This window comes from Thalia democratica, chromosome 8 (assembly GCF_965202585.1).
Source record: "Thalia democratica chromosome 8, ktThaDemo2.hap1.1, whole genome shotgun sequence".
Lineage (NCBI taxonomy): Eukaryota > Metazoa > Chordata > Thaliacea > Salpida > Salpidae > Thalia > Thalia democratica.
The window spans coordinates 56249725-56275228 of NC_139172.1; the positions used below are offsets into that span (position 1 = coordinate 56249725).

Sequence of the window (25504 nt, forward strand, 5' to 3'; positions counted from 1 at the left end):
TAAATATATATTCAAAAAAGGTGTGTTTATAAGCTAAAAACAAACAGACTTTATTTTAAAAACAGATAACTTATATTATATGAACTTACAACTACTTTAACATAACTCTGCAAAAAAAATTTACTTTCAAACATCAAAAATAAACTCTTAAATCTGCTACTTCTAACTTCTCTTTTATTTAAAATTAATAATAACATTTTTCTCCATACAAAAACTTAATTATTTCAACTAGTATTAAATTCTACTACATCTTTCTATCTCATCTTCTTTTAAAACTAAAATCTCATTATCTTTTCTCTCTCTCTCAACTTTAAGCTGTCTATCTTTGTAACTGATCTGAAAAACTAAACAAAATGTTATCAATACTCAACTTAATGTTTATTCTAATATATTATACTTACTTACCTCAAAATAAATGTTTTTCTACCTTAATTTAGTTTGTCTCTGAAAGAAATTTTACATAACATAACAGTATAAAAAGCTAGAAAATAAAACCTTGTACCTAAACATACTATAAAAACTTTAAAATGTTCATTTTTTATTTATCTTTTTTTTTTGCGTAATTAAGTGTTTAAGACGTTTAGAGAATTTAGAAATTAAATAAATCAATTAACACAACTTTTTTATTTCACACATTTTGCTAGTTGTAGTAAAGTTTAAAATTTCGAACTAATATCAAAAAGTTTTCAAAAAAAAAAAATTATAAGTCACTAAAGTCTGTTAGTTGAAATAAGTAATTTGTAAAAAATATACTTAAATAAAAAAAACAACTTAAAATATCCAAATGAACTCTGCCTACATTGTATTAAAAAGCAAGCGAATAGAACAAACAACAAATTTTTAGTTAGTAATTTCTTCACACAAATTACATAATTTTTGTGGTTAAGTGTATTTTTCGCGACATGCACGAATGATTTTGTATTTTTTCTATACAATTGATGAAGTGTTAATTAGAATATGACGTAATAAATACTTTTACACAAAATTTTAAATGCACTGTTAGTATATAGTTGTATGAAACTTTGATTTACAAATTTTCTTTGTAAGAAAACATTTAATAAATTTCAAAGTCTAACTTTGAACGTTTTTATAAAACTAAAAATTAGTTCTGTTGAAAACCTAGTTTTTTTGTTCAAATTCGAATAGTTTAAACAATTTAAGTTTTGAAATAAAAGTAAAGGTTAAATTTGACTATTTTAACAAAATTTAAAAACAAATTATTTTTTGAATTGTTTTTTTCTAATTTATTGTGATTTAAACTTCAATTAATTGACTAATAATAACTTGATTTCATCATAATCAATAACTAACTTTTTTATCATTTTAAGGATTTTTATTAGATACTGTATTTATTTTTTATCTGTTTAAATAATAAATTAAAAGTTTTTAAACGAAACAACTTATTGTTGTGGTTGAGTTTAAACAATAAAATTTAACTGTGTGTAAATATTTGTTTTATTACGTATTTTGTTTTTTAAACTTTTCTAATAGTTTTTAGTTCAGATTCTAAATTATTCTTTACTATTTTATGGCTTAGTTTTTTCTGTCAATTTTTAGTTTTAAAATGTTAAACTTTAACAATAAACATCAAACTTTTGTTTGAATATATATTTTCAAAGATTTATTTTTTTTTAATCATGCTAATCAACAAACAAATATAAACAAATTTCATACCTGACCTGTAAATAAATGTTTGTATAATTTTTTTGAACTAAAATTATATAAACATAACAAACATATAAAAAAACATGCTCGAACAAAAAAAAAGAAACAAACTTCAAACAAAAACATCTGTGAAACAAACCAAACTAAATTTTACTTATATTACGTTTATCTTAATTGAAAAACTTGTAAAGGAAACATAAAAAGACACGTAATTAAACAGCGGTTTTAGTAAGCAAGCTAAAAACATTTCTTGAACTTTTCCTTCAGTTATTATTTTACCTAAATTCATCCTGAACTTTCAAATCAAACGCTATCTAAATGCTACTTTCGTAAAAACAGATGCTGTCGAAAACAAAAGCTTAAACTTTAAACTTGAAAGTTGAACGCTCTGCAAAGCTCGAACAACAACAACAATGTAAGAAAAATTTACAATTTTTAGAAAAAAGAGAAAAAAAAACATCATTATAGGTGGCGCTGTTTCCAGAAAAATACAGCGTATAACTTTAGCTAATGTTTTTTATTTGTTTTAATTACTTTCTGTAAACTCAAACAAATTATAAATATGTTTTATTTTTTTATACCTTTTCAAACAAATTTAAACTGTCAGTTAATCCAATTAAAGCTAATTCATACAACTAATTTGTTTTTATACAAATTGCTTTAACTACAGTTATGCTTCTATTAAATTCAATCCTAATAGTTTAAATAAATATTATGAGCTTATTCATAATCGATTAAGAAGATTTATAAACTTGATATACCCACCCATGATTTTATAACCTAAAAAGTAAATAAATAAAAAAAGGTAACTTTATATTTTTCAGTTTAAATGAAAAAGTTCAAACAAGTTTATTTTTATACGTATGCTGTTTTCTATGCAAACAATTAGAAATAAATATTGTTTTATATGTCAACCACGCATGTTATAACCTTAATAAAATATTTGGTTATTTTGATCAGCCTTAAAAGAATGAGAATAAATTACTTTATGATAATTTTTATTTAAACATTAAATTTTTTAATGCTTAATTTATTGTAAAATTTTACATTTTCTAAGAATGAAGTAAAAAAATTTTCTCCTTTATTCATGGAAAATATCTTATAAAATATTTGTGTTTTAACCTAACCACATGTGAAGTACTTAAAAAATATTGTTGTCTTATTATAACCTCTAGACTTAAGAAAAATTTATCTTTCTTTTTGTGGTTTGTTTCTTAACTTTTGTATAAAATTTTCATGAAAGTTTATTATCAATGTTTATGCTTCATGCCTTAAAATTTATAAGTACAAAATTAGCTGTCTGGCTAATAATTTAAATAATTAAACAAATTAAAAGTTTAAATGGTACAGCTTATTATTTAAATGTCTTACATTTAAATAAAATAAATATAAAATTTATACTGAAATTTGAATTAAAAGTTAACTTGGAGCTGTGAAATATTTCTTTGTAAAATAAAATACTTATTCCCAATAGAGTCTTTTTGTAATATATATATTAACAACTTTAATTAACTAACCGTACAAAAATGTAGCAGAAATATATTTTTTATTACGAATATTATTATTAATGAAACAGAAAATTGGTTACAAAAAAAAACTCCATATTTCAGAATTTTCAGAATTGAACTTTTAATTTTTCTTTACAGTTCATTAATTTTCTCAGTAAAATAATATCTTAATTGGGCAGCATTTCAACTCTGCAAGTTTGTATTGCCCACTTAATATTTATCATCCAGATACAATTAGCAACTTTTTCAACAATTCAAACTTTTTTTAATGTTAACATTTTGATGTACAAAAATTGAAAAGCTTTCTGATTTTCTTCTAGAAGTCCAAACCATTCTTGTCATAATTTAGATTTGTATAAGTGTGTACGTATGGTAATTTTATTTAAATTTACAAACTAACACAAATGTTAATTAATATTTATTTCAAGTATGAATTTATTCTTTTAAGAATTTATTTTACAAACTAAGTTTCGGTCAAAGACCTCGTCAGTGATTAAATAAATCTTTATTTAATCAAATCTTTTAATTTATTTTAATAGGTCTTTCTTATTTTAGTATACCGTCAAAACTGTAAAAAGTTTATAGAAAAATTTTTAAATCGAGTTATAAGATAAAACTTTTAAATAAATAATTACAGGAAAATCAAACATATTAATCAATAACATGCAACTGAAATAATATGATTGAATAACTTGTTAATTTGATTAAACTCTTCACAGCATACAAATTTCATAACACATTATCAATTATATATAAAAAAAAAAGAAAAAAAACTTTAAGATACAAAGGAAATATAAAAGAGAACTTAGTTAGAAGAAAAACAAAAGAAAACTAAAAATAATACCTATTTTTAATTGAAGCCATCTAATCATACCTAGAAATATATAATAAAGTTGATTATATAAGTAACTAATTAAAAATACAATGAATATAATTAAAACAATTAATTTTTGAACATGAATAAAGTAAATCTTGAAATTAACTATTGAAATGAATTTTATAACTTTTAACATAAAACAATCAAATACTTATCTTACAAAGATTATGTTTGTTATTTAAATGAAACCAAACTGACAAGAGATTAGGGTTGCCCATGTTTTTGGCAAATTTTCTCCTGATTTTTAAAATTACACGTTTTAGGGTCTATCCTTAGTTTAAAATTAAGTTTAAGGTAAAATACTGTGTTAAACAATATAACGACATTGGAAAGATATCTTAAAGCTTCTTAAAATGAGTTTTTTAATTAAGTATTTTTAATATTGGCAAAAAAATCTATCAATACGATAGATTTTTGTGCCAAATCAAAACTTTACTACTTTACATGTAAATGTTGTTTAATTACCAGTTTTTTCAGTGATTTTGTTCAAAATTCCAGGTCTTTTCGTTACTATTATTCATAACTCCAGTATTTTTTTCAAAACTTCTCAGATTCCAGGTTTTTTAGCAACCCTGAAGGACCCTAGAATTAAAAAGTAACTTAATTTTTCTTTCAAAGTTTACCTGAAAATCTAAAATTTACTCAACAAAAAGCATGCTTCAAAAAAAAAAAAGAAAAACGAAAAACAAACTTTCCGAAGTCAACGATGCAAGCTCGATCGCGGAAGACTCACACGAATCTGATGACACCGGAGAAGGAGAAGGCCCGGTGCAAGGAGATGGTGCTTGGGAGGGCGAGGGTGCTTGGGAAGGCGAAGATAGTTGGGAGGGAATGGTGGAGGAGGGAGACGCCACCGAGGCGACAGAAGACAATCCGGTGAAAGAAGCGCAGGGTGAAGCGATGTTGGTGGGAGCAGCAGGAATAGTGGAGGGGCGGGGGGAACAAATGCTGGTTGGAGGAGGAGATACGGGGTCAGCTGTTACGGGCGCGGCGCTAGGTGGTGATGGAGAGACAGCACTAGGTGGCGATAGAGGCGATGGAGTTACGGACGTGCTCGAGAGCGGTGCTGATGATGTGTCGGGAGCTGAAATATAAAGTTTAATGTGAATTATTTATCAGTATTTTCGTATTTTAATCTCATAAATGTAGCACTATATGGTTAAATAATAATTGAGAATTAATAGAATATAAGTAATAATTGAGAATTGTTAGTCAGTGATTCCTTATTTTTAACAGCAATTAATGTTAAATTATGTTAACAAATGTTTACAAAATATTCAATTCAAACCTGTTGATGGTGGTGCGGCAATTGAAGTCGAAGGCTGGTCTAAAATATAAATTAAAATAAAATATTAATTTATCATTTATATTTTGAATAACTGTTTATGAAGTTTATTTGTGCCAAATTATTTACAAAAATAAAAACTTATCGAATTGAACCACTTATAACCTAATTTACTCTCGTTTCAATTATCAAATGTACATTATAAAAAAACCAAGTACATTTACTTATTAGTTTTTTTTAACTGTTTATTTATAACTAAATAACAAAAAAATATTTAGTAGTCATCAAAAATCTTTTTTTTTTCGAAATACCAATATGTTCTAAAAGGAAACCTGAAAAAGTACCTATTAATTTTTTTTCTTTATTTAATTTTATTCAAAAAGCCCTGACATACTTTAGTATTTAATTTAAATTAGAACCTTTTGAGGTAGAGGGTTTATCGGGTCGCTCTTTGGCGGGTTTGGTTTTTGTTACTTCCACTTTTTTTCCCTGTCTCAGCCTGGCAACGTCTTTTTCATCCAGAACTTCGATGTCGAGTCCTAACTGCAGGCACTGTTGAAAAAATAAACAATTTAATAAACGAAACAATAAATAAATATTATTTAATATGATTTGTTGCTTTAAAACACTGTTAAAAAGTTTTAACGCCAGCCGCAAACACTGTTGAAAAATATAAATTAAAATTTATACAAGATAGTAAGTAACATAGTGAAATGTATTTTACAATGATCCAAAAGTGTTTACAACAATCCAAACGATTCCAAATACATTTATATATATATATATATATATATAAAGGTTTCACTTGTGTGAAAAATTTAATTTATTAAGTTAAATAACTTAATTCTATATATATATATATTTTTTTTTTGATTTTGAATTTAACTGGCTGATGATCAAAGCTTTATGAAAAATTAAAGCTTTATGAAACATGTGTTCCAGAGTTTTTAAAATCGCCATTTCAATAAATTATTTAAAAGCCCTTCAAGTGGGCTCAGTTGAAAGTGTTTAAGTTTAAACATTAACCTTATTTTATATATATATATATATGATATTTGCAATCATATACTATTATGGTTCAATATGATGAATGTATAGTTTAAAAAATTACCAGAAATTATTTTTCTATAAATAAAATACACAAATAACCCTTATTAAATCATACTGTTAAAAAAATTGGTACAAAAACAACAGTTTCAACATAAAGAGTGTAAGAATCAATCAAACAAATATAATTGTACAAACTTTTTCCAACCCCCCGTTGACCTCCAAGCAGACGGGACAAGAGTAGAAGGATTCCGAGTGGAAGTTGGGGTCACCGCTGCACCCGATGTGGACCCCGTTGGATCCGCAAAGATCGCACTTCACTATCTTCCACTTCCCCCGCGACGCGTTGTGTCTGGAAAGATATATTGGGTTGAAAATTAATTTCTACAAAGATATTTTAGTTGAAAGTTTAAAATTAATTTCTACAAAGATTGGAAGATCTCATTGGATTATGTCTAAAGATTTATTATTCAGATCTTCGCCAGCAGAACTAAATAGTTTTTTTTCTAGTTTCTACAAAAACTTTAAGACACTACATTCCATGCATCAAGCGCGCCATTCTGTCTTCAGCGAGATTCAGGGTTACAACAATATTTTGGGTAAATTTTATAAATTTCCTCCAGATTTTTAAAAGTACTCATTATTAGGTCTATTTTTACTTTAAAGTTAAGTTTAAGTTACGAAAAAGCGTGTTGAATAGTTTAAAAACATTGAAAAGATAACCTAAAGCTACTTTAAATATGTTTTGTGATAAAAAAACATATTTTATTTACATGATAGATTTTTTGTGCTTTTTTATCATAAAATTGTTAAAAACGAAAACTAACTAATCCTCTCCCCTGTTTGTAAACTGTTTTAACTATTTAAAATCTCCAAAATCAAAGTAACTGTACTCCACTTATAACGCGCGCCATTGTGCCTTTAGCGAGATTGTCAAAACACGATTTTATTTTTTAATAAAAACTAACTCTCTTCCTTCCTTGCACTTGCAATCCTCAACATCGCATCTTCCGTGGCCCTCGTAATGATCCCTGTATCTGTCCAACTCGTTCTCCCAACTCGCGTCTCTGTTCAGGGGAATTATTTAACTAATTTGCATGACGATATTGGTTTAGAGAATTTTTATTTAACTAGTTTGCATGTCGATATTGGTTTAGGAAATTTTTATTCAACTAGTTTGCATGTCGATTTTGTCAAAAAATTTTTTAAACTTGTAAAAAAATTTTGTTTGTTACTTTGTAAAAACAAAGCTTTTATCAGAATCCAGGTTTTGATTACTTTTTAAATTGTGAAAAGTTTTTAATTGAGTCTAAAAAGTTTCGTGCAAAAACACTAAAAAGTTTTAATCTTACAGCTGACAGTTTATAAAAGTTTAAAGCTGAAAGAAACATTTGTACAAATGGCAAAACAATTAATCTAAATATTAAATTAAAACTGACTGCTCAGGAATATGAAGTCCTAGTTGGGACATGAATTTGGTGAATTCCTCTTTGTTGTTGCATCCGGGACATCTGAAATGATAAGAACCGCTCTGGATCGCCTGGAAATATTTGTTATTATTTTTAATCTTTTTGAATTATTTAATTTTTCTTCATATAACAGATAATTCGCTAACATTAAAACAAATACCTGCTTTTAGAAGCACTGGTAATGTCCCCAAACATTTTTGCAGCATTAAATATAACAAATATAATTTACAAATATTAAAATAAATACAATTCGCTAATACTGTAAAAACAAATACCTGCTTTTGGAAGCACTGGTAATGTCCCCACACATTTTTGCAGCATTCGGTCAAAACAACCGAGCATTCCTCGAACGGTCCGACCATCTCCTCCATGCAAGCGTAACACTCTCTCTGTTCAGGGAAAATTACCTTTTATGAGACTAAATTAACGTTAAACCGTTGTCATTACTTTGTATTGACGAACAAACTTCTGAGATGAAACTTTAACACGACAAAAAAATTGTTTTGAAATAAGAAACTATTTTAAAATTAAAAAAAGGTTTTTGTTGGTTATGTTCATTTTAAGTGGACTTATTAATACTGCTTTGTGCACCATTCAAAAATAATAATAATACTCATTAATTTTAATAAATTAATTAAAACACTCAGAACTTACTACTTTTATAAATTTATTATTAAATTTTCAAAGGTTTTTTTTTTAGTACATTTTAAATTGTGTAAGTGTTTCATTCAACCTTACCTACAAACGAAAACGTTGGTAGAACATATATTCTAATATTAATAAGTATTTCTCAATTCAAAATAATCAAATACCTTGGGAGGAGGTGGAGGAGGTTGGAGATCCTCCGATATTCCTGAGTCCCTGGAAGGTTTCTCTGAAACATCCTGACAATCCGAGGGGTTCCCGTCAGGATTATCAGGTTTCTCGGCAACCTTGCGGGCAGGTTTTCCAGGTTTTTTGCTCACAGGTCTTCTGTTCTGTCGTCTTGCTGGCACCGCGTCCATCGAGCCGGGCCTTATTTGGTCGACGACTGAAATTTTATTCGGGTTATTTTAATATTAAATTATCACAAAATTGGCATCAAAAATCAAATAAAATGAACTCTTGAAAAAATTTATACAAAACTGATGGTCTTACTAGTAAGTTGGGAATAACTTGATTTTTTAAAGCTGTTGTGAAATCGTTAGCTGAACACTTTTTGTGTTCAATATTTTAAACTTTTCAAACTTAGTGCAACTTAAAACAAAAAGTTTTATTTATTTACAATTTTAATTTGAGATTTATCAAGACATATTTCACAGTTAAGGTTATATAAAAAAAAGTTTTTGTAAAACACTTGAGTTTTCAAAACAATCAAACTTACATTCGGAGAACATTTAAAAAGTTAAAAGACTAACATAGAAAATATCAATCTTAACAACAAAAATTTTAAACTTTTTCATGAGTTTTTAATTTAATTTAAAATAAACAATGAAACATACATTCGGGGTGGTCGACGAAGAACTGGGGTCGCGTTCTGTGCCTCGCGCAAAACGTGGCGTAATCCCCTGTGAAGTTGAACAAGGATTTGTGCGACCTCCCGCAGGGATAGTGGAAGGAACTCTGTTATTTTTGTTGTTTATTGTCGTTTTAATTAGTATTTAATGCAAAAATAAAAATTAATTTGTAATATCTTCCACAAGGATAATAATAGAAGATTTGAATTAACTATTGTGTACAATTTAATAATATTTGTTATTTAAACAATGATGTCGTTTGAAAATGAAACAGTAATTTGTGGCTTGTACAAAAAGGAAATGACATAAGCTCTGTTTTAATTTACTTATTTATATTTAATTTTTAATTATGCCGAGTAATGGTGTAGACTTTAGTTCTGCATGAAAAAAAAAATGTAATTATATATATTTCGAGGCGCGCCAATTAAAACATGCACGCGCAATTCAAATTACTACAAATAAGAATATATAGAAAAAAAATTATTTTTAGGCACATGTTGCTTAAAATATAGAAAAAATTTTAATTTGACACTCAAAAACAAAAGAATTGAAACAATTAAGGTAATTAAATTATGCCACTTATTTTAAGAAAATATTTAAACAAATTTAACACAAATCGAATAGGAGTTGATTATTAGGTAAACCATAAAAAATTATCCTTAGTTTTAAATATTTTTGGTAAACAAATAAAATTTATTTTTCGATCTTTTTATGAAAAAATTAAGCGTTAGGGTTTTTAGGTAATTCACTGTTTTAAATAGATAAATACTCTCTGCTTAAGCTGTAAAGGTTTGAAATGATAGTAGTTATTTCATTAAAAAAATTCAAAAACTCAATTCATATATCTTTTAAGAGAAGCGCATGTACAAAATAAATCTTACAATAAATATTCTGTTTAATTAAATACCTATCCAAGTTAAATTTGATAACTTATTCTTTTTTAAGCACAAAACCCAGTTAACGTTTGTTTGATTTTAACAGATAAATATTTTAAAAGTTTATTTATACGGTAACTCGCATTAAATATTGTTTTAAAACATTTAACCAGTCTACCAGGTCCACTGTTTAAGATCCGGCCGGATCCAGTTCCGGATCCTAAATGTTTAAAGTTTCATGTAGTTTCAATAGAAAAAAAATCATAAAACTTATTATTATAACACCATTAATTAGTGAAAAATTTTAATACAAATATTTTGTTAAAAACAACACAATGTTATTGTCTAAATGGTTTATTTGAACACTGGAAAAAAGAAAGTTGCAAAAAAAAAATCTACCTGTACAAATTCTTAGTTTAAATGTTAAGTTTCAAGCTACTTATACGACTAATTTTGAATTTTGTACTTGTATGACGTAAAAGAAAACTACGTAAAAACTAAATGTTAAAATGCTTTAAAAAAGAACAAAGTTTTTTTTCTGATAGTTTATTAGCAACTGTTTACATATACAATAGTAAGTAATTTAGTAAATAACATTTACTCTTATCAACGCAATCAAGCTAAAAAAAACCTATTCTTGTTTTTTCTGGTTGTTGTTAAGAAAAATTTTTTGCCGGAAAATCGATTCTGAACTATGAAAGCAACCGATTCTGATTTTCTTCGTACAAGTAACCAGCTTCTAAATTGGCCTTTCAGAATAAACAGAATGTAATAGTGCCGAAAAATACCTTCTTTAGGTTCCACCAAAACAAGACTTCAGTTTCTTTAACTTCTTCAGCAGATAAATTTTCTTCAGCTAGAAAGCCTTAATTTCTGTCTCAATTTCCTGATCAACTGAATCTTGTTGCTCACTTTCTTGAGTGATTGCACTTCTTTCCGAATCAAATGAAGAATAAGGAACAAAAAAATTTTTGAGAACATCGTTTTCAGGTGTTTGAGCTTATATCGTCAATTAGGCGGTACTAGAGGAACTTGAACACTTTGACCACTCTAATAACAACTATGATTTTTTACTTGTGATTTCAATAACCTTAAAACCTTCTGTTTGAGATTAGCAGGGAAAAAGTCAAGTCGATACCGTGGATCAACAGCTGTTGTGAGTAAAAACAAGTCGTTATCATGAAGGTTTATTCGTGTGCTGTTATTAGTAGTATAAACCGTCTTTCAAAAGCCTCATCTTTATATTCTGCCAAGGTTGTAGAAATTCTTTGATCTAGACCTGGTGGACTATTAGCTTTACAATTAAAAAACTTTTTAGTACTGCTGCATGCGGGATTACACTTGACAGCAATGCGTTGTTTTTACTACACTTCTGTGTTACTATATAAAAAGGTTTGTGCAGTTTATTAAGGAGGCTAACAATTTTCCATTCATCAGCTGTAAAAATATTATCGGGTCTAAATTTGTTGTTAGCCACGTAGTTCTTTGTTTTTAATTTTTCTTATCTTTCAGCTTTAGGCAGGTTGAGTTCAACCATCTTTTGTTTCAACATCTTGCACAAGTAACAAGGCTTTTTGAATTGACACTGATGAACCTAGAAAGACCTTTCTTAGATTCTTGCACGCTGTAGAAGAATGGTTTAAGTGGCCAACATTTTGACGGGACTTGGCTATTAATACACTCATGTCCATTTCTGAAAACAGTGAATCTTCAATTATCAGGTGTGAAGCGTGTGAATGAAACAGGGTGCTGAAGAGGATTCCAACATCAACATACCAAACAGGGTGCTGAAGATAATTCCAACATCAACATACCAAACAGGGTGCTCAAGAGGATTCCAACATCAACATACCATCCTTCACGATAAATGCATTGTCGTGCGTAATTTTTTTTAACAGTTGCTGCCTATTTAAGTTTTAGTAACCAAATATTAAATGAGCTGTATTTGTAGTATTTTACATTATTTAACATAACTAAAAGAGGAAAAAATATTCAAATTGAAGTCTTTAAGACTTTAAACGAACTATAACACATCAAAATTTATATATATGTTTTATATTAACTTATTATACCATATCAATAGTGTTTGTACTCAAAGTTTTTTCATTTAACCAATGCGCTGTTAAAGATATGGTGTCTTTGTCTTCGATTTTGCCAATATGTCACTTATAAATGACAAAAACGAAGCTTCTAATGACTCAGTTTGTATTTTTATCTTCAAACTTTCATAAGTCCGAGGAAGCATTGTATTAGTGAAGCACATAGTATTTGGAATCAAGTCACCTGGTTTTAAAGCAGTCAACAGGTCTATGGAACCTTGATCGCTAGTAATTGAAAATGGTTGGTTGTCCATAGAAATCATGTTCATAATTTTTCAATGAAGTTTTGTTGCTTTTTCATCGTTTATTTTCCATTGTTTTACAAGGCGGTAACTATCATTGCTGTTGGCTTAATTTTTTTTTGGAGTTGGGGACGAAATATCGCTGACTGCTTCATTGGACGATGATTTCCTACCCTCTAAAACTTCTCTTTGATGTTTTGAATTCAAACGCTTTATTAAGAAGTGCTGTGCGAATTAGCATTACCTCTTTTAATGAGTTTATTGAAAAGACTGTAATTGAATGACAAGGATCTTCCTCACTTAAGTTGAAAAACTTCCATGCAATTGACATTATTATTTAAGGAGAAATATATTAATTGTTAGAAATTGATTATATGATTAGTCTTATATTTCTTCAGGGTTGCAAATATTTTTGACAATGAAACTGTACTGAGTCATCTTGAGTTTTTTCAAATGCTTAAAAATGTTTTTCTAACTTTTCAAAATTATTAAAATTCAAGTTTTTAGAGAAAATATGGCTATAAAAAATTGAATTAAAGAAATTGTATTTAACTAAATCTTACTTGAACTAAAACCTAGAATATATGTTTTCGGAAATTTTAAAGTTTTTAAACTAACAAAACTACACTGAATGAACCTGACCATGTGTAAACCCTGTTTATAATTACTTATTTAAAAGAAGAACCAAGTCATATTATTCTAAATTTATTGTAATGGAACTATAAAAATGTTTGTTGTTACAAAACTTTTTCAAATATTCATAAAAAAGTAGGTTTGATAATGGATAGAATTAAGATAAGAACTTAATAGTTTTTGATAAATTACTGTATAGTTTGTGCCTGCATATTTTCAACAAATGATTTGTTAACTTAAGTTTGATTAGTCTGTTTTGCTTGACTAATTTCATATATATAATATTCAAAACACAATAATCTAAGTATATAAAACTAAAAGAAGTTTGATCGCGGAAAACAAAGTCTTTCCGAACTAACTGGATCCGGACCCGGCCGAATTTCAGCTAGGATCCAGCCAGTTCCGGTCCGGATCTTTATTTAAATTTAGGATCCGGCCGGTTCCAGATCTTTTTTTTAAATTATGATCCGGCCGGATCCGGTTCCAAGCAAAAGATGGCCGGTTCCGGATCTTGGATGTGGTAGGTTACTACATATAAGTTATCGACTAAAACTTAATTATCAACCTTAGTTTATTGGAGAGGATTAAATAACTTTTTCTCGTTTAAATAGAATTATTTAAAAAAAAAATAAGTTTCAACAAGTAGACCCGTCAGCTATAATAATTTTGTTGAGTTTACAAATTTAATGACTTCCTTAATTTAATGATAAAAATAGAATTCTGGGATAATAATTACTTGACTTGGTAATTACTTGACACAAATCAAATAACTTAAAACGATAATATTTGTTTTACAATCAATTGTAAAAACATTACTTGTCATCAATTAACTTAACTAACATTAATTAGAAAAAATTGTTAGTAATTTATCGGCTAACAACTAATAAATGCGCGATTTTAGTTTTTGCACATTTTTTATCTGCAATCGTGCCACATAAATTATTGGAGCGTCTTGGAAAAGTATGCATATTGACAGAAACTATTGGAGCGTAGATAAAAAGTTTGCACATTGCATCTTGAAATCATCTGAGCATGACAAAAAGATTGCATATTACAATTTGAAATCATTGGAGCATGACAAAAAGATCGCGTATTGCAATTTGAAATCAACGGAGCATGACAAAAAGTGCGCATAATAAAATTTACTGCTTTCATGAAAATAATTGGCATAAACAAAAAAGAAAACAAAGTCAAATTTAAAGATGTAGAATTTTTGTTTTATTATAACTGTAAATTAAACTTTTGTTAGTTGCTGCAACTTAAATAATTAATTCTTAAAATTTTCAATACTTTGTTATTATTTAAAAATACTCAACATGCTCAAAATTTACTTTTATTTGTTGTATAAATTGTTTTTGTTAGAATTGAAATTACTTATCATATTATTCTAATGACCAATACAAAAACTTAAATGTTATTTCGTATAATCTTTTTAAACTAATGTTTTAATCATTAGTTATAGATTATATATAGATTAAAGCTGCTTAACCTATAATGAGTTTTTGATTATTAAAAAGCAAAGTATAATAATACTTCTTTTTAGTTTATAATTTATTTGTTTTAATTGCTTATTAACTCAATAATTTTAAACTTACATCTAAACTTTAAGTTCTTACTTATGTAATAACAAAGTTTTTCTTTAGTTTATTTCAATTACTTATCCTACATACGTTTTATAAACTAATTGAAGATTTACTTTATTTCTTATACCAACCTTACAATTTCTAATGTTACAATTTCTTATAAATAAAATAAGTTGGCTGAAATATTGTTAATTTATTTAATTAACTTAACCCACATATCCATCAAAGCAACCAATTTAATATTTATACAAATAAATAAAACAACTTTTATTTTTTCAATTTGTTTAAATTTACTCACTCTACAAATTATATCAAAGCAACCAACTGAATATTTTACTTATGAATAACATAAATTTTCTAAAGATTTCTCTACTTAAGCAGCTAATTTTTTCAAAACACCAATTGATTATTTACCATATAATAAAACGAATTATTTTCTTCTTTATTTAACTTACCCTGCACAATCTATCAAAGCAACCGATGGAGGCACCAGTCCGCTTACAGTAGCAGCACTTGAGTCTCGACGCTCTTTTAAGTTCTGTACACAAATATATTTACTTTTCTTGATGGTTTATTTTCTATAAAGTTGTGTATGTTATCTCACTAAAATATTTACCAATTCCTGTTGGTAAAGGAGTTTAAAAAAATAATAATAAAAAAATCAAACAGATAAACTTGTTTTTGTTTTTCATTTGTTACCTCCCTAACATGTATTTCTTTTAGTTTTTGAAAATTTTGCTGTGAATAAGCAATACCTTAACTTTTGTTCATCTAGCAAATTGTAAGGCTAAGTAGTAAAGATATCTATAAATTTAAAAGGTAATCTAAAACTGTATTGTTCAAAGTGAGCATATTTGCACAGTTTAGAAACAGTTTTGTGAGTATAAATTGTTTTGTTTTTAAAACCAATGGACAATGTACCTGAATACAATATAATATTTATTTATAGTTGCCACTGATCAAGCTGAGAAAAATTTCCTGACTTTTCCTGACTTCTTCTGACTTTTTACCAAAATTTTCCTGACTTTTCTAAATCAAACTCTTAAATAAAACTTATTCTAAAATACATAATCTAACACTTGAAACTATATAAAGCTGTTCAATATGTTAATAGAAAATTTTTGCAGCATTATAAAGGATATTTTACTAATTTATACCAGATGAAGGCATTGGAAGTTAAATAATTTTGTAAATTTCTAGGAAAATTTTGGAATTTTTTCTGACTTTAAAGGATTTTTAATTAATTTTTACCATTTGAAGGCTTTGAAAAACAAGGAATTTTGTAAATTTAAACTGACTAAATCTGACTTTTTTTTATTTTATCTAATTTCCTGACTTTTCCTGACTTTTTTTCAAAACTCCCCATTTTTTCCTGACTTTTCCTGACTTTTGTTTTTTTTTTATTTATCCTAAATTTTCCTGATTTCCTGACCGAGTGGCAACCCTGTTTATTATGTATAAATAAAAAAAAACTTTTTTATACTTAACCCTATTTTTAGTGCGAATGGAAAAACAAATAGTTGAAATTAAACTTAATTTTCATTGATTTCAGTATTGATAACCTAAATATTTAACTTTTTAAAAAACGAATCCTTTTTAATACTGCCAATTGAAAACCAAAATAAAAATCTAAAAAAATTAGGCTTTTTTCAATAAACTTTTTTATAACCCTTACCCTTTTCAAGCTAATTGTAAACCCTAAAAAAATTATCAAACTTAAGTTTTTTTTCAACAACTTAACAAGCTTTCTTATAATTCTTACCCTTTCTAATACTGTCAATGGAAAAGCCCAGAATATTATTATTAACTTTAGGTATTTTAAGATACCAACTGATAATGTTTTATAATTCTCACCACATTTAATACTTTCAATAAAAAAACCTAAACTAAATTTTTAATTTCAGGTATTTTTCAATAATTTTAATTACTTTATATAATTTCTTACCCTCTTCAATTTTCTCAATGGAGAACCTAAACTAAATTTTTAATTCCAAATATTTTTCAATATTTTTAATTTTATAATTTCTTACCCTCTTCAATTTTCTCAATGGAGAACCCCATGATACTATCTTCAGTTTCTTTTATGTTAGCATCATGTACCTGGACCAAACCAGAACTGAAGAACAGACAGTTGTGATGGAAGCTCATACCTGAATATATTTTAATTCATTATTACTATATTATTTTCCTAAATCTAAACAATTATGGTGGAATTTTAAACCTGAAAATATATTTTTATTGCAGTTTGAAATACAAAGTTATAAAGTTGCATTCAAAAAAACATTACACTTGTTTTGGTTTTGTATGAAAAGATCTAATTTTAAATTTGACAACTTCTTTATTGTCTTACATATTATTTACAGTTTTTTTTTTTTTTTGTATTTTTTTAAATACCAGGTAATTGTGGTGGAATTGCAAACCAAAAATTTTATAATTCTAAAAACTTTTTATTGAGTTAAAAAATTTATATTTACCAAATAGCAAAAGTTTTATTTCATGCTTAAATGCAATATTTATCTATAATTTTTCATTAAACTTTTGCTAGCTTGGTAAAGATAATTTTGATGATTTTTCACAGATTTAACTGTTTCTAAATTCATTAATATCCAGTTTTTAGAGTTGTATATAAAAAGCATATATTTAGTTTATATATATATGTCTCAAAAGATGGAAAAAGTTTTTAATATTCTTAAATTATCCGTGCATTTCTGGGCAATAATCATTAATGCATATAATATCTCTCATAAAAAAAAAGTTTCTCAAAGACATTTACCAACTAATTGCTTTCTTTCTTTGAATACTACTGCTTTGAAACTTTCAAAATAAATTAAAATAAAAAAATAATTTGCAAAGGTTTTCAAGATACTTATTTTTGTTACTTCTTTTTAGTTAGATAAACTTAAAGCAACAGTTGTGATCAAACACCAAAAAAAATAATTGAAAGTTTCAATTGCAGCACAAAAATAATTTAATAAAATCTTTATAAATTTCCACTGCCCAATAAAATTCATTTTAGTAATACATTGCATTTTGATGGATATTTTTTCAGTATTCTTGTTTAACATATTCTAACAACATTTCAGTTAAAAATTTAAACTTAAAAGTTTACATCAATTTTATAATATTTTTTCTTTAGTTTTTGATATTTTGTTTACTACAGCATGAATTTTTTAACATTTAACTAACTTACTGTTTTGTAAAAATTTTATAAGTAAAAAATACATTTCAGAACAAAATCAGAAACAAAATTTTGTTCAAACAGTCAAAATTTTTTTACAGTTGAATATTTTTCTTATTTTTAATCAAACTACATAGCAAAATTAAACTAGTTTCAAATGACTGCATTATTTGTTTCAAAATTTTCTTATCATCTCTGAATAGGTATTTTGTACATGTCACATAAAATAAGCCAAGTTTACTTAAATTACCACTACAGAAAAATCATATAATTCGTCTTCTAGTTATCATTTTAGTGTAACTGAATGAGACTAATCTGATAATTTCTAAAAATTAAATTGTTTTTACAACTGATAATTAACCTGAAGGTGTTTGAAAAATAATTGCATAGTTTTAGTTATTATTTTAACATATGTATGAAGACTTACCTGAGAACTAGTGGCAGTAAAATTATTTTCAACACTGATAACTAATACGTGATGTTTGTCAATGAATGTCATAATTTTAGTTGTTATTTCAGCATATATTTGAAGACTTACCACTGAACTTGTGTCGGTAGAAAATTCCAAGTTTGAAGGGATCACCTTCGGATTGGTTGCAAAACACGCAGAGTTCTGGGTTGTGAGGTTTAGCTACTTTTGTTACCTTACTATTCTTTTTCCCTTTCATATTGCATTTGGTTTGCATAATTAAGTTAGAAGTCTGTTGTGGACAATTAATTTTTTATTTAAAATAGTGTGCAAAAAAGAGTATCTAGCAATAAATATCTATGCATAGTCAAAACATTTTTTTTGATAGATGTTTCAAATTGAAGTTTAAGCTAATTTATATAATCATGTATTTTCTATTTTATTATTCTAATTCATTCTTCCTGATATGTATTTCCCATCAATATTTTGTAACTGTGTTAACCAAATATATAAATATAAAACAATTAAATTTGTCTTTAATACATGCTTCTAATCTGAAGCAAAATCTATTTATAAATTCAACATTTATTTTATTTTTTATTTAATCAGGGTTGCCAAATTATTTTGAGCTACTTTAAAAGTGTTTTTTAATTTAAAAAAACGTTGATGACAAAAAATAAACTGAATGATAGATTTTTAAAGTCAAATCAAAATTTTACTACTTAACATGTTAAAATTGTTTGAAATTCCAGGTTTTAAAGTGATTTTTTTTCAAAATTCCAGGTTTTTCCATGTTTTTTTAGTCTAAATTGTCAAATTCCAGGTTTTTCCAGGATTTCAGGTTTTTTAGCAACCCTGTTAAATATATTTATGCAAGTTTTATGACAATAAAATTATGAATAAACAATTTTAAAAATTGCTGTGGTACTTGAATTTTTTAATTTGTTTGATAAAAAGATAAAAAAGAGCAAAAAATTAATTAAATTTTAGCATTAACAATTTTACTGACTTAATTTTTAATTGAACTTAAATTCACTTTTAACCACAAGCCAGCTAGACTTGCCTGACACTACTTTATATGTTCATATTTGTAACAATCAATTTTTATTACCTACTTAATATATCTTTGTTATTGTCTCCTGGTGGTTTATTTTTGTCATCTTTAATAAACAAAATTATTATATTTTTAATGATAAGCATTAATTTAAAGTTATTTTTTACTTCATTGACTTTTAATATTTAAGTTTTATTTACACTGTTCAAGTAATATTTATGACTACAAAATGATAAAATAAATGAAAAAAACTTTAGGTTTGTACATTGATAACTTTAATTACTTATAGAATGAAGTGTAACATTGATTAAATAAAATTAAATTGATTAAATAAAAATGGCAGCGCAATAGGGATGCCAAATGTTTTTGAAAAAAAATTTTCCAGGTTTTCAAAATTTCCTCCAGGTTTTCAAAAGTACACATTTTTGGGTATATTTTAGTTTTTAATTAAGTTTAAGGTAAAAAAAAACTGTATTAAAAGGTATAAAAACATTGAAAAGATACTGTAAAGCTACTTCAAATGTGTTTTTAATAAAAAAATTTTGATGATGACAAAAATATTTTATCTATATGGTAGATCTTTTGTGTCAAATCAAAATGTTTCTACTTAACATGTAAAAATTGTTTAAAATTCCAGGTTTTTCTGTTTTTTAGTGACTCTTTTCAAAATTCCAGGTTTTTTTTTAAATTTCTAAAATTCCAGGTTTTTCCAGGTTTCCAAGTTTTTTGGCAACTCTGGCGGAAGAAATATAATACAAATAATTGTAACTTTTTTAGTTCATAACTGGGCACTAGTAATTGGGTTGCATATATTTGAAGCAAATAACCAAGCTTGGGTCAGCCTGAGTTTATGGGAACAGTAAAAAATTAAAATATAAAAACTTGTATATAAAATAAATAGTAATTAAAAACTAAAATTTAGTTTTATACAGAGCTTAGGTACAAGACAATAAAAAAAAACTAAGGCCACAGAAAAGTAATTTTTTTCATAGAGGTAGTTTTATATTCAGAAATAAATTTTCTACCAGTATTTTTTTTTTGTATAACAAACCCAAGTTTGAAAATTCAATAGATTTTTATAAAGAGAGAGCAATTAAAAAGACAATAAAATGACAATTTCATATTTAATATTTTTCTCCTATCCTTTTAAAGCAATTTACCTAAAACTTTAGAAAAATAAACCTTGGAATATTAAGAGCTCTTTTTCAAAACAACTTATTTTGAACTAAAAATAGTTATGACCATATTTTTCTTTTAATGTTTGCTTTGTTTGATGAAAAAGAGGTATTAGTATTATTTGTAGTGATATATTTCTTATAAAAATAAAACTGAATACTTTAAAAACAAAAATTGAAAAATTTAAGAAAATAGACTTTAAGTTAAATAGTCTTTTGAACCTTTTTAATTTGCGCCTTCCTTAATGGAACTATAGAACTTTCCAACTTTGATCATTTATCTCTGAGTTACTTTGCAGACTTACTTAAAAATTGATTTACTTACCTGACCAATGGCTTTGTTAGAACTTGAATATTCAAGAACATAATTTTGAAATTTAAAAATATTACTAAATATAAATAAATCTGAACTCAAGATTTCCAAACAAAAAATATTCTGTACTTAAATTTAATTGGCTTAGTATGTAATTAAGCATTTAGTCTAAATTTATTTTGATTAAGGTTATACAACTCTCTTATGGAACATTCTAAAAACCCACAAACTTAGACTTGACCTAGAGTGTTTTAACTCAAAGATTACCTTATAACATACTTTATCTTTATTAAAATCATTTTCAAAGATTTAATTAAGGTTTTTTTTATTCAAATCGCCCATAAGCTTACTGTTTCCTAAAAAGCTTTTGGTTTAGTATAAGAAAAGCTTTTTTATTTTATAATTAAAATTTATAATGGACAAGTATTTGGAATTACAGAAAAAAATATAAAACTTTCAACTACTTAAGCTCTAGCTGATAATATAAACAAGAAATTTAGAGTTACATAAGTTAAGGCTCGGTATCCCAATCTTTTTCTCAAAAGTCCCCCATGGTCCACTTCGCGTTAAGGTTAAAGGTATATTAATTATATTTTAAATAAAAAATATATAAAACTTTTGTACATTATCAACTCAACAGTACTTTCTACTCAAAAGAAAACATTTAAATATTTTTAAACCTATGAGTAAAAACTAATTTCTAAAGACCCTATAAAAGTTATTTTAGTAGGCATATAATTCTGCGTACATCTCTTATGATATAATAAACTCAAACTTTCAAAAACATTTTTATAAAAATTTTGTATACAAGTGTGTATAATTTAACTAAAAATAACTATTTAACAACCAACAAAACCAACTAAATTTATTATCACAATTTATCAAAATATACAGTTTAATAAAAATATTTGTATCATAAATAAAACATAAACCATGGTAAAAAATAAAAAACATACATTTCAAAGTCACATCATAACTACCAAACTACTACTACTTACCACAAACTACTGCTAAATACCAACTACTTAATCAAATAAAAAAAAATTGTACTAGAAATAGACGTTTTTCATAGTATTTTAAACAGCAAATTAATTAAGTTTAAGTTATTTTCATACTTCAGTGTATTTGGAAAATAATTTTGAAATTATTATCTTCAGATCAAAGTTTGTGGGAATTTAGTTGCATAAAAACAATATGGACTGGTGTCTAAAAAGTATCAAGGACTATTATGCATACTAAATATATAAAACTATTAAAACTTATTATGGTAAAAGACACTGATAATTTATTATTAATAAAACAGATATTGAGGTGAAACTGTTTTGACTGCACTTTTATGAAATTAAAATTACTTTTAATTTATTTTATTTATTTTACTATATATCATTTTAAATTTTTGTGTTAAAGAAATTTTATCTAAACATATCATTTAAAATAACTTGCGTTATAAAATTAAAACTACGGATTAATTTAATAGTTAGTACTACGGATTAATTTAATAGTTAGTAGCTTTTAGTGGGTGTGCGGGGATATAAGGCCGCAGAAAGTGCAAGTCAAATTTTTACAAAACAAAGAGTTAGACTGAAATAACTTATTAAATTTATTTTATAACTTATGTGTAGTAATAACAATACCATTTGTCCTAGTGTTTTGTTTAAACTCAGTTGGAATATTCTTTTGTCAAATTACCCAAAGCAAAATGTTTTATTTTAAGTATGATTTTACGGTATCTACTGGTTCTGGACAAGACTAACAACCAAAAGATTTTTTGTGCACCAGGTTCCAGGACCAAATATGTTGAACGTTTTTGTTTTGTTGTGCAATAAACAATAATATATTTGTCGATTCTAAACCTATGGATTCTAAACCTATGACACGCTGACATTGATAAACACTGGACAAGTCAAAAATGACATTTTCCATTATAAACAATGAGTTGCTTATATCAATATTAACAAAAAGTTTTTTTTTTCAACAAGTAATTGACAATTGTTTTCAGTCAAAGTGCTCAACTTTACAATTAAACAAAGTTTAGGAAAAGTTTTAAGATGCGTTTTATATTGTTTGTTTATTGAACACAAAAATATTTGGTTCTAGGAACTGGTGCACAAAAAAACCTTTAGGTTATCTAGTGGCACACCATTTGGATACCTTAAAATGTCTCGAGTAATTTTTAGTAATTAATTTATTACAGTATACAATTATTAAAAACTCTGCCTGGAGTTTTAATAAATATAGCAATATAAATACTTAATAAAAAATAACTTAAAATGTCATACTTGAAAATTGTTTTTTAATTAGTATCTGTGGATCTGGTCATAATTTCTACATAGGATCCGGATCTAAAAAGGGATTATCTGACCAGATTTTTACTGGATCCAGTAGGAAATGCTCCGCCTAGTTTTTCCTAATCTAGTTTAGCCAAAATATTGCCTACCATAAAAAAAATATTGGTTTTTACATTTTGTTACAATATTTTGTTGTCCATATACAAGTTTAGTTACTTCAAATTACAATACACTACAAACTTCTGCCCTGATATAAAATTGTTTTTTGATTTGTTTAATATGTGTTAAGAAATAAATTGACTGAAATGGTGTTGTTGTGTTGTTTTATAAACAGTATTAAGTAACTTGAGTTTAAGTATGTTCTTGAAAATTCTTAAGTTTCTGAAGATTAAATTGTCATTATGAAAAGTTTATGATATTTAATTTATTATGTTATTATTTGTACCGGGTTTTTATAACCAAAAGGTTCTTTGCCCACCAAGTTTGAAGACCAAAAATTTTGACCTTTTTTTTGTCATTCAATATTTGGCTCTGGCTTGAAAAATAGCAGTACTGATGAAATATTTGAGATAAATCTAGCATTAACCCAATTTAAAAGTATTGTTTGTTGCACCAAACTTTGTGGACCAAATGGCCACTGATTTTTGGAAATTTTTATCCAGGTTTTCAAAATTTCTTTCAGGTCTTATAAAGTACATGTTTTTGGGTCTACATTTTGTTAGAAATTAAGTTTTAAATTAAAAAATATGTTAAATAGTATAACAAAATTAAAAAGATATTGTAAAGCTACTACAAATATGTTTTTTAATAAAAAAATCTGATGATGAAATAAAAATTATAGTCTATATTAGGGGTGGGCAACGTACAGCCCGCGGGCCAAATCCGGCCCCCAGAGTCAAAATGACCGGCCCCCATACCTTTTTTAAATTTATATAGAATCCGGCCCGCAGCAAAATTTATCCGGCCTGCAAGTGGATGAGATCCGGCCCGCTAGGCATTTTCAAAATTTATATGAAATCCTACAAGCCAATGTAAATATTACAAAATTCATACAAAACCTTTTTTTATTTTTTTTTTCACAAAATAAACTGTAATACTTTAACATGAAAACGTTTTTAAAAATGACTTTTAATTTTTGTAGTAATAAAAACACTTTTTTGTTATAGTACCTTGTTCTGTTTCAAGTCAGTTAAATTAATTATTTCTCAAATTATTCAAAAAAAATGTTTGCTTAACTAACTTTGATGATCTTACCTATCATAATTATTTTTATACAAAAATATATGTAAAAAAGTTATGTCTTTTCCAGATGTGTAGTGAGTTGTTCTTATAAATGTTAAGAAATGTAGTTTTTAAAAACATTGACAGCTACTTTAAGTAAAACTGCTCAACTTTACATTTTAGTAGATTATTCAAAGTTGAGACTACAGTTTACACTCTTTTCTGCTATTGATATTTTAATTGAAGAATTTTTGATTTATTAAATGGTTAAGTTTAATGATGACCAACTGATGACAATATTTCAAAACAATATCTCATTAACTTTAAGTATAATTTGTTTAGGAAATTTATTTGTGCATGTTTGTAATAACAGTTTACAATCTAACAAAACTTTGAATGAATCTTTATAAGTTTTTTTTAAATTAAAAGATAGTAGTTTAATATTGTATTGTGAGTTAACTTCTGAATAATTTTATTAATGTAGCCTCGAGCCAAGGATTACCAAAACTAGATAATTTCAAATAGTTAAAAATTTTAAATGTTTTAGTTTGAAATCTTAGACTCAGTAACTTTTAGTAAGTAAATTATTGTTTTTATAAAACTAACTAGTATTAATTTGGCCCAGAGTTGTAATAAATATATAATTATGAGTACTTAATAAAAACTAAATTAAAATTTTATACTTGAGAACCTTGGTTATTAATAAATTGATTCGAAATGTTAAAACACCAGATCAATTAGCATCCAGCCGGATCCAAGTCTTTTGAAATTAGTTCTATTTGGATACAAAACCGTGTCTAAACTTAGTATTTAGCCTGATACAAATAACATTTTTGAATAAAGATCCAGATCTAAAAAAGGATCCAACTGAATCCGGTAAATCACTTACTTGAAATGCTCCATCCCGTTGAGTACTATTTTTTTGGATCCGGCCCGTCAGTTATTTCAGTTATTTACGTTGCTCACCCCTAGTCTATATGGTAAATTTTTTACTTAACATGCAAAATTTGTTCAAAATTCCTAGTTTTCCCAGAACTTTTTTTTTAAATTTCTTAAATTTCAGGTTTTTTAGCTTAATTGTCAACTT

At 26.3% G+C, this 25504-nt stretch overlaps 1 protein-coding gene across 1 annotated transcript; it reads right to left on the reverse strand.

Annotated features, from left to right (window-relative positions):
* Positions 1-234: 234 nt before the first annotated feature.
* LOC145843327 (uncharacterized) lies at positions 235-18651 on the reverse strand. Its single transcript, XM_082950788.1, has 14 exons — positions 18496-18651; positions 16810-16929; positions 15235-15317; positions 9333-9453; positions 8664-8881; positions 8127-8240; positions 7822-7922; positions 7351-7449; positions 6581-6734; positions 5755-5887; positions 5339-5377; positions 4742-5134; positions 1675-1679; positions 235-336 (listed from the first exon to the last, which is right to left on the reverse strand). The coding sequence occupies exons 1-14, from the start codon at positions 18641-18643 to the stop codon at positions 235-237; spliced, it is 1830 nt and encodes a 609-aa protein (XP_082806914.1). The 5' UTR covers positions 18644-18651.
* Between the last annotated feature and the right edge of the window lie 6853 nt (positions 18652-25504).

Coding starts and splice junctions, on each gene's coding strand:
- LOC145843327 (XM_082950788.1), bottom strand. CDS start 18,643: ATGCAAACCAAATGCAATATGAAAGGGAAAAAGAATAGTAAGGTAACA. Junction 8,882..9,332: donor CTTCGTCGACCACCCCGAAT/GTATGTTTCATT, acceptor ATAAAATTTCAG/TCGTCGACCAAATAAGGCCC. Junction 8,241..8,663: donor CTCCTCCACCTCCTCCCAAG/GTATTTGATTAT, acceptor TTCCCTGAACAG/AGAGAGTGTTACGCTTGCAT.